This window comes from Scyliorhinus torazame, chromosome 2 (assembly GCF_047496885.1).
Source record: "Scyliorhinus torazame isolate Kashiwa2021f chromosome 2, sScyTor2.1, whole genome shotgun sequence".
Lineage (NCBI taxonomy): Eukaryota > Metazoa > Chordata > Chondrichthyes > Carcharhiniformes > Scyliorhinidae > Scyliorhinus > Scyliorhinus torazame.
In genome coordinates, this window is record NC_092708.1 from 195171252 (window position 1) to 195185353 (window position 14102).

Consider the following 14102-nt stretch of genomic DNA (forward strand, 5'->3'; position numbering starts at 1 on the left):
ATTCTTCCCGTGTCTGCGTGGATTTCACCCCCACAACCCAAAGATGTGGCAGGTTAGGTGAATTGACCACGCTAAATTGCCCCTTAATTGGAAAAAAATAATTGGGTACAATGGTGAGTGCATCTTTTGTTACTCTTCAGGGGTGTATGTTCCAGTGGATTGGAGAGGGGGGGGGCGGTGCAGAGGGGAACTGGGGGAGGAAGGATAGTTGGATGCCTTGGGCGGGGGCCACCATGCTAGCTGGGCGGGCTAGTTAATGGGCGAACAATGGAGGGTCTCATGATTCGAGCCGGGGGCTGGTTCAAAAAGGGATATGGCTGATTGACAAGAGAGGGTGAACACGGAGTTTGGGAGGCCAAGGGCGAAGGAGTTTTCATCCTCCCATGTTACTTCCAGATTGATTTTTTAATGCGCTATAAGATATTGCTGGCGGGCTGGTCGACTCGGAGTATTCGACGATTTTGGTTGCGAGGTTTAAAAACATCAGAAAAGGGTTAGATCTCAAAGCAAGTGGAGATTAGCAAGGCTGAGATTGGACCAATGAGCAGCATGAATTGAAATTTGCATTAGGCAGATATGGGGTTGATTTGGAGTTTAACTATTATATTTCAAAGAGAAAATATAAAATTGGCCAAGATCATAAATGAATAAAACAAAGTATTAAGTTTATTTTTATCCAAACTATGTTGTTGCTAAAAGAATAACATGAAAGATCTGTATATTCTGGAAAGGCAACTTCCAAAGGGGTGTAAAAGCAAAAACGATGAAAGGAGGAAAACATACTTAAACAGATATTTGAAGGCTGTATAGGTGGATGTGGCCATGTGATCCCAAAAAGCATGTGGACTGAAACAGACCTGTGAAGAAACCAGCCTGCGGCCCCACTCGGAGAAGACATGTGTTGTGTCTGCAAGGTTTTGATACAAGCTTTGATTTTTACATATTGAGTGACAGAGGGAGAAGCCTGTGTAATACATGCCCTGTAGCAGCAGAGGATGTTTGCGGTAATCTATGAGGATTGGTGCCTAAATGGGGTATGTAGTCTGAGTTTAACTAATCTTTTGGGACATATGTGTAGAACTACTGTTAACTGTGTAACTGCAATCTTGCATAATTAAGTTTTCTTTGCTTTGTTTTAAAACTGCTAAATTTAATATTTCAAATCTCCAAAATTGGTTTGACATTTTTGCTCCTGACTTAAATGCAGATACCCTCTCGTAATAAAATACAAATTGAAAATAGTTGTGGTAGCTTGTGTAAGTTTCCCTTTGGGATTTGGGCACCCCAGCAATTACCACCTGCCATATCATAATAAAAGTCGTAAATGTAACCCCATGGTTGAGGAAAGGAGGAAGAGAAAAAGCTGAAGCATATGGCAGTTACATCCATAATAGAACAAACACTAGAATATGATTTGGGGTTTTATTATAATGAGCATGTAGAAAATCACAATATGATCAGAATGTGTCAATACAGGTTCGCACTTGTGCCTCACAGCGCCAAGGACCCAGGTTTGATCCCAGCCCTGGGTCACTGTCCGTGTGGAGTTTGCACATTCTCCCCGTGTCTGCGTTGGGTTTCACCCCCACAACCCAAAGATGTGCAGGGTAGATGGATTTGCCACACTAAATTGCTCTTAATTGGTAAAAAAATTGAAAAAAAGAAAGCGGCAACACAGTTTTATGAAAAGGAAATTGTGTTTGTAAAATTCCTTAAAGTTTTTTGACGGTATAACTAGCAGGGTCAATAAGGGAGAACAATTAATTTAGTATTTTCACGTTTTCAGAAGTCAGTTGATATAGTACCACACAAGGCATTTTTTTAAAAACATAGAATACCCAATTCTTTTCCAATTAAGGGGCAATTTAGCGCGGCCAATCCACCTACCAGGCACATCTTTTGTGTTGTGGGGGTGAGACTCACGCAGACACGGGGGGAATGTGAAAACTCCACACAGACCGTGACCCGGGGCTGGGATCAAACCCGGGTCCTCGCCGTCGTTTGGCAGCAATGCTAGCCACTGTGCCGCCAACACACACAAGGCATTTTTATACAAGATTATGATTCCAATCGGGGATAATGACACAAAACCTCCTTTCCTTGGGAGTCAGACCCCGGAGGTACCCCAGAATATGCGCTAAGGGACCCACCGGAGGTCCCGGCAAGGGATTTCTTGGGAATTGCCTGGGAAGTTTAAATTTCCAATAGCAATTACCCTGCACCAGGAACCATCCAAAACATCACTTTAAATTGGACACTTCAAATTGTTCCAACTCTCTCAGCAAAATAATTACCCGTGAAATGTTTGGATGATTAACACCACTTCAACTCCGAGATAACTATGATACTGACCCTCTGACCACCCACGCCAACGCCTGACCACCAGACCCACTGTCCCACTCCCTACTACGCTCCAACTAATACCTAACCCCTCCCCTTCATGTTACCATCCCAACTAACCTCCCGGCCCAAGCCACCCCAATCCATCCTACCCACTTATCTTACACAACAACTTTCTCTCCTATCAAAGAATCTGGGATCTTTAAACTTGCCTGCTTTATGACAGCTACTAATGAGGCTTCACTTGCTCAGACACTGCTGCTCTGCACGGAATGGACTCCAGAGTTGCTGTGCTGTACATTTCTCACCAGGCCTGGTTCGAAAGTCCAGATGTAACTCCATTCCGGGGTAAGTAAAAAAGAGAGAAGTGACATTCCAATGGCGATTGCCACTGCACAGATGCTCTAGGCTAATGCAGTTCCATGGAATGAGGATTGGTTAAAGAACAGAAAACAGGGAATAGGAAAAAATGGGTTATTATTTAGATGGCACAGTGTAATTACTACCACACTGTCAGTTATTTATCATCTGTATCAGTGACTTAGATGAATGGCCCAAGTTTAATGTGTCCACATTTGCTGGCAATGCAAATCTAGGTAGGGAAAGTAAACTGAGAAAACGGCAAAGAGGCTGCAAGTCAATGTAGACCATTAAGTGATTGGGCAAGAAGCTGACAGAGTTTAATGTGGGGACATGTAAAATTATTCACTTTGTTAGGAAGAATGGAAAAGCAGAATATTTTTTTTAAAAGTGAGGGACTAGTAAATGTTTATATTCTGAAGGATTTGGGTGTTCTTGTATGCAATCACAAAGTTAATATGCAGGTACTATAAGCAGTAGAATAAATTATATATTTGTCTTTATAAGTCCAACAACCTCTTTATTCCTACGGAAGCTAAGAAATTTGGCATGTCTGCATCGACTCTCACTACAGATGTGCCATAGAGAGCATCCTATCCGGCTGCATTACAGCTTGGTATGGCAACTGCTCGGCCCAAGATCGCAAGAAACTGCAGAGTGTGGTGAACTCAGCCTAACACATCACACAAGCTTGCCATCCTCCCATTGATTCTGTCTACACCTCCCGCTCAGGAAGGCAGACAGGATTGTCAGAGACCCCTCACACCCAGACTTTGCCCTCTTCCAGACCTTTCCATCAGGCAGAAGATACAGGAGTCTGAAGACCCACACATCCAGACATCGGAACAGCTTCTGCCCACAGCTACTAGACTCCTCACCGACTCTTCCTCGGACTGATCTGTTCCCTGTAAGACCACTATTCACGACGCCCTATGCTGCTCTTGCTCATGTATTGCTTGTTTGGCCCTTGTTCCGCACTGTAACCAATCACTATTTGTTGATGTACCATTTGTCAATGTACTCTGTCGATTATTCTTTTGTCTCCTATGTACGTACTGTGTGCGTTACCTTGGCCGCAGAAAAATACTTTTCACTGTACTTCGGTGCATGTGACAATAAATATCAATATTGCAAGGGGGTTAAAATGTAAGGTTACGTTGGACTTTGGTGTAGTTTTGATCTCCTTACCAAAGGACAGATACATTTGCCTTAGAGTGGATGTAATAAAGATTCACCAGATTGATTTATAGGGAGTGCAGGAAAAATTTACGAGAAAGGCTCCAGGGACGAAGGACGTCAGTTACATGGATGAATTGGAGAAACTGAGAAGAGATGGTTGAGGGGAGATAGAGGTGGTCAATACCATGAGGGGTGTGGGCGGAGTAGATGAGGAGAAACTGCAGATGGGTTGAGAATCAGAGCGCTCAACGTGGCAAAAAGATAAAAGGCGGCACGAGGAAAGGTTTTCTTACGCAGCAAGTGGTCAGAGTATGGAATGCATTGCTTGAGGTGGCAGAGGTAGGTTCCCTCATGGCTTTCAAAAGAAAATTGGATAATTATCTGAAATTGGAGATTTCCTATGCTATGGGCAAAAGGCAGGTGAGTGAAACTTGTTGAGCTCCTCTTGCAGAGTTTGCATGGATACCACAGGCTATATGGCCTCCTTCTGTGCTATCAGCCATTCTATGGTTTATCTTGGGATAAGAGGGCTGTTGTATAAGAAGAGATTGAGTAGAAAGGGCCTGTACTCTGAGTAGTTTAGAAGAATGAGAGATGATCTCCGTAAAACATATAGAAGCTAGAGTGTCTAGAACTAGTGGACATAGTCTCAGGATAAGGGGTCAGCCAATTTGAACTGAGCTGAGGAGAAATGTCTTCACTCAGAGGAATTCTCTGCCTAGAAAGCTATGACTGCTCGATCATTGAGCACATCCAAGACTGAGTTCAGTAATTTGGGGGACTCTAGGGGAATTGAGTATGGGAATAGGGCAGGAAAGTGAAGTTGATGTCAAAGGTCAGCTTTGATACTGAAGGTGTGAGGGGCTGTATGACATATTTCTTACGCTCTCTTACTATAACTCGTATCAAACAAATATTTAGGGGCTTTCGTATTTTTATTTAGGTGAAATTAAAAGTATATTCGTTGTATTCCTTACTAATACAACTGAAACTGTTCCATATCATTGTGTATGTTTTTTTAATGATTATTCAACTCCCATCTGGTCTAGTTCTCATGACTTTAACACACATTTTGTGCAGTCAGTACCAGTTATTTTTTGTCTCTGAAATTTTAGATCAGGGAGACAAGCACCCAAATCGGAAGGCACGAGGTCAGCTAAGGACAAAAATTGAATCTGGCGAAGGGACGATTCCAGTTAGATCCAGCAACACTATTCAGACGTGGGATGGAGTGTTGCAAGGCGAGCGATTGCTCACAATGTCATGTAGTGATAAAATAGCAAGGTCAGTAATACATCTTTCACTTGTTTGTTGCACTGCTGTAGAGCAGAACATGTTTTCCTGTTTGGACTAGTAACAGCCTCACACATCTCTTGGTTAGATATTTTCGGGATAGCATTGCTTCCTGAACAAATGCCATTCCTAATTTCCCTTCTAATTCTGCAGCAAATGAGTTTGCCACTCTCTTAAAATTTGATATTTCTGAGACTTGCACGTTTTGATCAGTAGCATCAACAGGATTCAAGGACTTTCTGGAAATATCATTGTAAAACTCTAAATGGACAAATGGTGAATTATAGATGAAAAGAGATTAATTTTGCCGAAGCTTCACGTCTTGCAATCATCAGGACAATTTAAAGCACAAAATTGTGGTGATTGGTTGTTAAGTTGACACCAATTGGTTATTATGTTTCCGTTGAGAAAGTGACCGGCAACTAAGCTCCTGAGGGGCGGCATGGTGGCGCAGTGGTTCGCACTGCTGCCTCACTGCGCTGGTGACCAGGTTCTCCCCGTGGGGGTCTCACCCCCACAACCCAAAGATGTGCAGGGTAGGTGGATTGGCCACACTAAATTGCCCCTTAATTGGGAATAAAATAATTGGGTAGTCCAAATTTTAAAAAAAACTAAGTTTCCAAGTAATTCAAAAGAAGACTGTCATAATGTACATCAGTACATTATGGTGCAATCACATACACACACTGATGGACATGCAGTAGGACCAACCAGCATACATAACACCGCAGCCAATCACCAGTGAGAGCACAAGCACTATAAAGACAGGGGACAAGAGAGTTCCTGCTCATTCTAGCAGCAGCCAGCTCAGAGCACAGACCTCACAGCCTGCATCACTGACATTCACCATGTGCTGAGTGCCTCACCATAGCTAGTGATAGGAAAGGGTCCACAGTTAAGCTGGTATTGCTTATACCCACATTTACAGTATGTTAGCATAGTTGAACAGTTAATAAAATAGCGTTACACCACTTCCAGCATTGTTGGCTTGTTTGTAAACCAAAACACCCAACGCGACATGGTACAAGGAGTGGCCGCAATCTAGCACTTGTGAGACCTACCTGCAACTTCTCAGCATTCCTGCATACTACAGCATGGAGAACAGCAACCCGCCGCGGCCGCTCCGCATCGCTGGCAATCTCGGGGTAAATTGGAAGATATTTAAACAGCGCTTCCAGCTCTTCCTCGAGGCCACGGACAGGGATAATGCATCGGACACCTGGAAGATAGCCCTTCTTCTCTCCATGGCTGGGCAACATGCCATCCACATCTATAACTCCCTGACATTCGCGGACGACGAGGACAAGACCAAGTACAAGACGGTGCTCCTCAAATTCGACACACACTTCTGTGTTGAAGTCTACGAAAGCTTCGAAAGGTACCTGTTCCAGCAGCGCTTGCAGGGTAAGGGCGAGCCTTTCCAATCCTATTTAACACACCTCCAGATCCTCGCGCAATCCTGCGGCTACGGGCCCACCTCCGACTCCATGATACGTGACCAGATTGTTTTTGGGGTCATGTCGGACCCCCTGCATCAGCAGCTCCTTAAAGTTAAGCAACTAACGCTAGCGACTGCTATCGAGACCTGTGTCCTGCATGAGAATGCCACCAGCCGGTACTCCTACATACAGGCAGCTGAAATGGCGCAGCAAGGGCCCCATGAGGCGGAACGGGTCCAAACGATCGAACACCTCCCGGGCCGCAGTCTGGAGGAGGGCGGCCATTTTGCGCGCTTTCCGAGTCCAACGAGGGGACGGTGACGTGGAGGAACGCGATGCGCAGGCCCGCACCATGCAAGACCATACCGCGCATGTGCGGTGGCGCAACGAACGCACTGACATCACGACGTGCGGCAACTGTGGCCCACTTAAAGCGGCAATGCCCTGCAAAATCGCGACAGTGCCTACGCTGTGGCAGGCTTGGCCACTATGCTGCCTGCTGTCGAGCAGCCCAGCCTGCCAACTCGCAACGATTTAACCAGCCTCGCAGGAATGTTCGGGCAATCCAACCCACTTTCACCGAGTCCGATCCTGACTTCATGCAGACCAGTGACACCGAGGACAGGGAGCCTTTTTGAATCGCTGTCATAACCAAGAACAGGCTGTCCCCGAATCGAAAGCACCAGCCGCTGTCGGTGCACAGCATTGATCCTGACGACGAGTGGTGTGCCACCCTGACGGTCAACCGCTCCCAGATCAGATTCTGTCTAGACACTGGTGCTTCCGCCAATCTCCTCGCATGGTCAGCATTTCAAACCCTGGGGGTCAAACCAACTTCCATCCAATTGCCAACTGGTCGACTATAATGGTAACGTCATCCCCGCCACCGGGTCATGCCAACTCAAGGTGACGCACAACTCGCGAAAAGTCACCCAACCCTTCGAGGTCGTGGGCTCCTCAAAGGACTCCCTGCTAGGCGCACAGGCGTGCAAGCTCCTCAACCTCGTGCAGCGCGTACATTCCCTCTCTCCAGAGGACGCGTCTGACTTCCAAGATGCGGACTTCAGGGCGCAACTAAGTGCCATCATCACTCAACACCAAGATGTCTTCGAAGGCATGGGCACACTTCCCTACACATACAAAATCTTGCTCAAACAGGATGCCACGCCTGTGGTTCATGCACCTCGCAGAGTCCCAGCACCCCTCAAGGACCGCCTCAAGCAGCAGCTGCAGGACCTCCAGGACCAAGGAGTGCTTTCCAGAGTGACAAAACCAACCGACTGGGTCAGTTCCGTGGTGTGCGTCAAGAAGCCTTCCGGCGAGCTCCGGATCTGTATCGACCCGAAGGAATTAAATCGTAACATCATCGGGAGCATTACCCTATCCCCAAGCATGAGGAGATCACGTGCGAGATGGCTCGAGCCAACATATTCACCAAGCTGGATGCATCAAAGGGCTTCTGGCAGATTCAATTGTACAAGTCCAGCAGAAAGCTGTGTACTTTCAACACCCCATTTGGCAGGTACTGCAACAATAGAATGCCATTTGGAATCATATCAGCATCTGAAGTGTTCCACCGCATCATGGAGCAGATGATGGAGGGCATTGAGGGTGTGCGCATCTATGTGGACGACATCGTCATCTGTCCACCACTATAATGGTCCACCACTATAAACGCCTCCAACGCGTTTTTAAGCGAATACGGGACCAAGGCCTGCGCCTCAACAGAGCCAAATGTTCTTTCGGCCAGACCGAACTCAAGTTTTTAGGAGACCACATCTCCCGGTTGGGTGTGCGGCCGGATGCAGACAAGGTGGCAGCCATCACGGCCATGCAGAAGACGGCGGATAAGAAGGCAGTGCTCCGGTTCTTAGGAATGGTCAACTTCCTAGGAAAGTTCATCCCTAACCTCGCTTCCCACACCACGGCTCTCCGCAACCTAGTTAGGCAGACGACGGACTTCCAGTGGCTTCCCGCCCACCAACGTGAATGGGAGGAGCTCAAGGTCAAGCTGACCACCGCCCCGGTATTGGCGTTTTTCGATCCTGCAAGGGAGACGAAAATATCAACGGACGCTACCCAATCTGGCATAGGGGCGGTGCTCCTGCAGCGCGATGACACCTCGTCATGGGCCCCTGTTGCCTATGCGTCACGGGCCATGACCCCCACAGAGCAGTGCTATGCGCAAATCGAGAAGGAGTGCCTAGGCCTGTTGACCGATGTCGACAAGTTCCATGACTAGGTGTATGGCCTTCCCCAGTTCACTGTGGAGACCGACCATCGCCCGCTGGTCGGCATCATCCAAAAAGACCTCCATGACATGACCCCTCGCCTACAACGCATTCTGCTCAAGCTCTGGAGATACGGCAGCCAATCTGCCGGCCACGGATGAACGTCTAACCCAGATTCGCCGTGAGACTGCGGCTGACCCCCTGCTACAACCTATGATGCGCCACATAACTGACGGATGGCTCAAGGGACAATGCCCGCAGTTCTATAATATTCGTGACGATCTGGCAGTCGTTGATGGCGTCCTCCTGAAGCTGGACCGCATCGTGATCCCACACAGCATGCATCACCTGGTTTTAGAGCAGCTGCACGAGGGCCACCTCGGCGTAGAGAAGTGCCGGCGGAGGGCCCGAGAGGCTGTCTACTGGCCTGGCATAAATGAGGACATTGCCAACACTGTGCTCAATTGCCCCACCTGTCAGCGGTTCCAGCCGGCCCAACCACAGGAAACCCTTCAGCCCCATGAGTTGGTCTAAGGTAGGCGTGGACCTGTTCCATGCGCTCGGCAGGGACTATGTTCTCATAGTTGATTATTTTTCCAGCTATCCCGAGGTTGTACGCCTGCACGACATCACGTCATCGGCTGTTATCCGTGCCTGCAAAGAGACCTTTGTTCGTCGTGGCATCCCACTCACAGTGATGTCGGACAATGGCCCCTGCTTTGCGAGCCAGGAATGGTCTAACTTCGCCAGCAGGTACAACATTGTACACGTGACGTCCAGTCCCCAGCACCCCCAATCAAGTGGCAAAGCAGAAAAGGGCATCCACAGCGTAAAGAGGCTCCTCTGCAAGGCTGCTGATGCAGGATCCGACTTCTGCCTCGCCTTGCTAGCCTATCGCTCGGCTCCACTGTCCACGGGCAGTGGAGCTGCTGATGGGTCGCACCCTCAGCTGCTGATGGGTCGCACTCTCAGGACCACTCTACCGTCCATTCACGTCCCAGACCTCGACCATGCTCCGGTCCTCCAGCAGATGCAACAGTCTCGCGCGCAGCACAAGGCGGCGCATGACGCTCGAGCGACTGATCTTCCTGCTCTGGCGCCAAGTGACAACGTCCGAATCCATCTTCCGGAGGGTGGCTAGTCTGCGACTGCTGTGGTTCTTCGGCTGGTGGCTCCCTGCTCATTCCTGGTTCGTCTGCCTGATGGCTCCATTCGCCGCCGCAATCGGCGTGCCCTTCGTCTGGTTCCACGCTCGCTACGCGATTCTCCACCGGTGCCACGCCCTCCTGTTGTCCCCGACCTGGACTTTGTAGAGCTTCCGAATACTCTGCATCCTCCTCACTTGGCCGTGGCCCGGCCCGATCCTCAGCCGGTGGCTCCTGACCCATCCTTGAGGCGGTCAACCCGAATTCGGCGCCCACTCAGAGACTTGATTTATGAGCCTTACAATGTTGGACTCAATGCTTTGTTCTTTCATCCTGTTTCAGCATTTCACTAGTTTGTTTATAGCATTCGTTATTAGTTTTGTTGTTGGTGTAACACCTTGTTTTTCTTTTCTCTGCACCAGGCACCTTCCCGTGTATATAGACTTGCCTCATGTACATAGTTATGTAAATACTGCACACACATGGCCAGATACACTCATTACACGTTATTTATTCTCACATAGGCACATGTTCTTTGTAAAAAAGGGGGATGTCATAATATACATCAGTACATTATGGTGCAATCACATACACACACTGATGGACGTGCAGTAGGACCAACCAGCATACATAACACCGCAGCCAATCACCAGTGAGAGCACAAGCACTATAAAGACAGGGGACAAGAGAGTTCCTGCTCATTCTAGCAGCAGCCAGCTCGGAGCACAGAGCTCACAGCCTGCATCACAGACATTCACCATGTGCTGAGTGCCTCACCATAGCTAGTGATAGGAAAGGGTCCACAGTTAAGCTGGTATTGCTTATACCCATGTTTACAGTATGTTAGCATAGTTGAACAGTTAATAAAATAGCGTTACACCACTTCCAGCATTGTTGGCTTGTTTGTAAACCAGAACACCCAACACGACAAAGACCAAGGCTGGAACATATTCCTTTTGTTTGCAGAGGACCCCTGCATATGAATTACCCAGGAGCTTATCAACTTGCCAACTAATTAGCATCCTTTTTTCATGTAGCATTCTTGTAATGATTGGAGATTTGGCATTCTTACACTTAATGAACGCAAGACAACAAGCTACAAAACAACATGTCTCTTTTCAGCGATATTCAAGTTCTGTACTACCAAGCAACTGTTTGTAAATTTGGAGTTAATAGAGAAACTTTTATGTAACCAGCAAACTAATGATGCAGCCTATTCTCTGCCCACAATCCCTAGGGAAGGTTTCGTACTAATTAATTCTCTCAAGCCAATCAATCATCTATCACTTTTATTTAAATTGTGCGAAGCAAATAATTATGATTTTGATCCCGCAGGATGATTTGTCAAAAAATGGCTGAATGTATGTTTTCAGTTTATATTACAATCCCGGACAAGACCCCAGCATTTGCTAAGATACTGGACAGGAACCCCAGTACTTTTTTAAAATTTATATAACTGTGAGGAAGGAATATTTTGCTCCAGAAATGATTCCACGCAAAAATAGGGATATGGTATATTAAAATAAACTTTGAAACTACCATAACTGAAATATAGTTTATAATTACCAGTTAAACAAAGCTCAACAATAAAAAACACTTTTAATAGAGTTGGGAAACACCGGATTACTTGCCAATCTTTGAATAGAGAGATCTTTTGAGAGACTGCTTGAAGATAGAGAGATCCGTTCAGATTAATACGGAATATCTGACACCCTTCTGCTGAAGCTGCTGTTCAGCTCACAGCCTAAACTAAACTCTGCCTGCTACAGCCCTGGCTCCTCCCACTAATTACATCATCCCCATTCCACTCAAATCCTATGACCTGCTTGCTTAAGTTTAAACACAATGAGCTGGATTCTCCGTTTCTGCGGCTAAGTGCCGGCTTGAGAATCCGCGGGAGGTTTACACGAAAAGAATCGGCACAAATCTCTCACCGATTCCGGGACCGGTGAGGGGCTAGCAGCGGCGCTCCTGGCTCCCGCGCTGAAACCAGCGGGAGAATAGCCGGGTCCCTGGCCACGCATGCAGACGGCTGACGACCTGCAACGGTCACGCCGTACAGCATGACCTTGTTCACGTTTCTCTTAAGGTTAATGTGCAGGTTCAGTCGGCAGTTAAGAAGGCAAATGCAATGTTAGTATTCATGCCAAGAGGGCTAGAATACAAAACCAGGGATGTACTTCTGAGGCTGTATAAAGCTCTGGTCAGACCCCATTTGGAGTATTGTGAGCAGCTTTGGGCCCCGGATCTGAGGAAGGATGTGCTGGCCTTGGAAAGGGTCCGGAGGGGGTTCACAAGAATGATCCCTGGAATGAAGAACTCGTCGTATGAGGAACGGTTGAGTTTAGAAGGATGAGGAGGGATCTTATAGAAACTTACAGGATACTGCAAGGCCTGGATAGAGTGGACGTGAAGAGGATGTTTCCACTTGTAGGAAAAACTAGAACCAGAGGACACCATCTCAAACTAAAGGGATGATCCTTTAAAACAGAGATGAGGAATTTCTCCAGCCAGAGGGTGGTGAATCTGTGGAACACTTTGCCGCAGAAGGCTGTGGAGACCAAATCACTGGGTGTCTTTAAGACAGAGATAGATGGGTATTAATAAGGGGATCAGAGGTTATGGGGAGAAGGCAGGAGAATGGGGATGAGAAAAATCAACCATGATTGAATGGCGGAGCAGACTCAATGGGCCGAGTGGCCTAATTCTGCTCCTTTGTCTTATGGTCTTATGGCCATCCATGACCCCACAACTCAATCCCTGGCTAAGCTCCACCAGTCCCCCAATCTTCGCGGAAGCCCTCCATGGCCAGTGGCACGGATCCCGGCCGAGTGTGGCAGTGCTGGACACAGTCCGCAGCCGCCACGCTGGGTTCCCGACTGCTGAGACAACATGTGTCCCGTGCTGTTGGGAACTCAGCCCATCGGGGCTGAGCATCACGGGACGGCCGGCCGTTGACGAACCAACGCCATTGCAATGGCGCATGCCGCGGTTATGCCATTTCCGAGGGAGCAGAGAGCATGGCTGACCGTCAAATCGCCGCCTGCCCCGATTTGGGCATCGGAGTCGATTACGATAACAGCGTCGGGCTGCGGAGAGTCCTGCCCCCTGTCTCTAATTTTCTACTCTCCAGAAATCATAACAAAAACCCATTAGGCCTCTTGTAAACATTTTTTTGGTAATCTTTTTATTGGCATTTTCAAAATTATATACATTGCTATTTGTTTTCATTCATTGTACAGTCACAAAGGTTCTTTCTTAGGTTTCTCTATTTACAGTCTGTTGCCATCTGGCTGACTCAGCCTACAACCCTCCCTATTCTCTCTTTCCCCCCCCCCCCCCCCCCCGCAGCTCCTCTCTCCTTGAATACTCCCCCTCCCTTTCTTTCTTTTTCACTGCTGTTCCAGATTTTTCTTGCTTGGTTTTGCTACCTCACCTTGCTCTCCCCGCCCAGTCTCTTTGTAAACATATACATGGCTTGAAAGAATAATGCTCTCACTTTTACGATATCTTTATTGCCCCTTCTGCAGCCACAAAGTCTGTCTGTCTTTTAAACCTGGATTTAAAATATTTTCTTTCAAATTTTTGTTTTCCAATTAAGCGGCAATTTAGTGTGGCCAATCCACCTAACCTGCACATCTTTGTGCTGTGGGGGTAAGACCATGTGACATGGGGAGAATGTGCAAACTCCACACAGAGTAACCAGGGGCGGGCCAGGATCGAACCCAGGTCCTCGGTGCCGTAAGGCAGCAGTGCTAACCACTGCATCACTGTGCTGTTCCTGATTTTTTAAATTTTACTGCAGCAGGTATATACACACCCTAACCCAGACTTTTAAAACATTACTGCAACAAGTACATATAATACAATATATATATCAATTTCTTACATTCATCACACTTGTATAATGAACTCAAGTTGTTTTATTTACCTAAATCTGAGAGATGTTTTGACTTAATGCACAGTCAACTTAAGATGTCACTAAACTAAGGAGCTGGCATTCTTGTAACTGAATCCAATCAATTAATTGCAAGTATCCAGCATGTCGAAAGAACAAAATCATGGATGGGATATCCCGGTCGCTCCCGCCTCATGTCAATGGATTTTTAAACGGT

General features: G+C 47.3%; 1 protein-coding gene across 7 annotated transcripts in view; it reads left to right on the plus strand.

Annotated features, from left to right (window-relative positions):
- LOC140394858 (double-stranded RNA-specific editase 1-like) overlaps window positions 1–14102 on the plus strand; it is a 424458-nt gene that overhangs the window by 361732 nt on the left and 48624 nt on the right. For all 7 annotated transcript variants that reach the window (XM_072482047.1, XM_072482018.1, XM_072482024.1 and 4 more), the window contains one exon: window positions 4995–5163. In XM_072482047.1, coding sequence (XP_072338148.1) covers window positions 4995–5163 — 169 coding nt within the window. The remainder of the gene's footprint in view (window positions 1–4994; window positions 5164–14102) is intronic.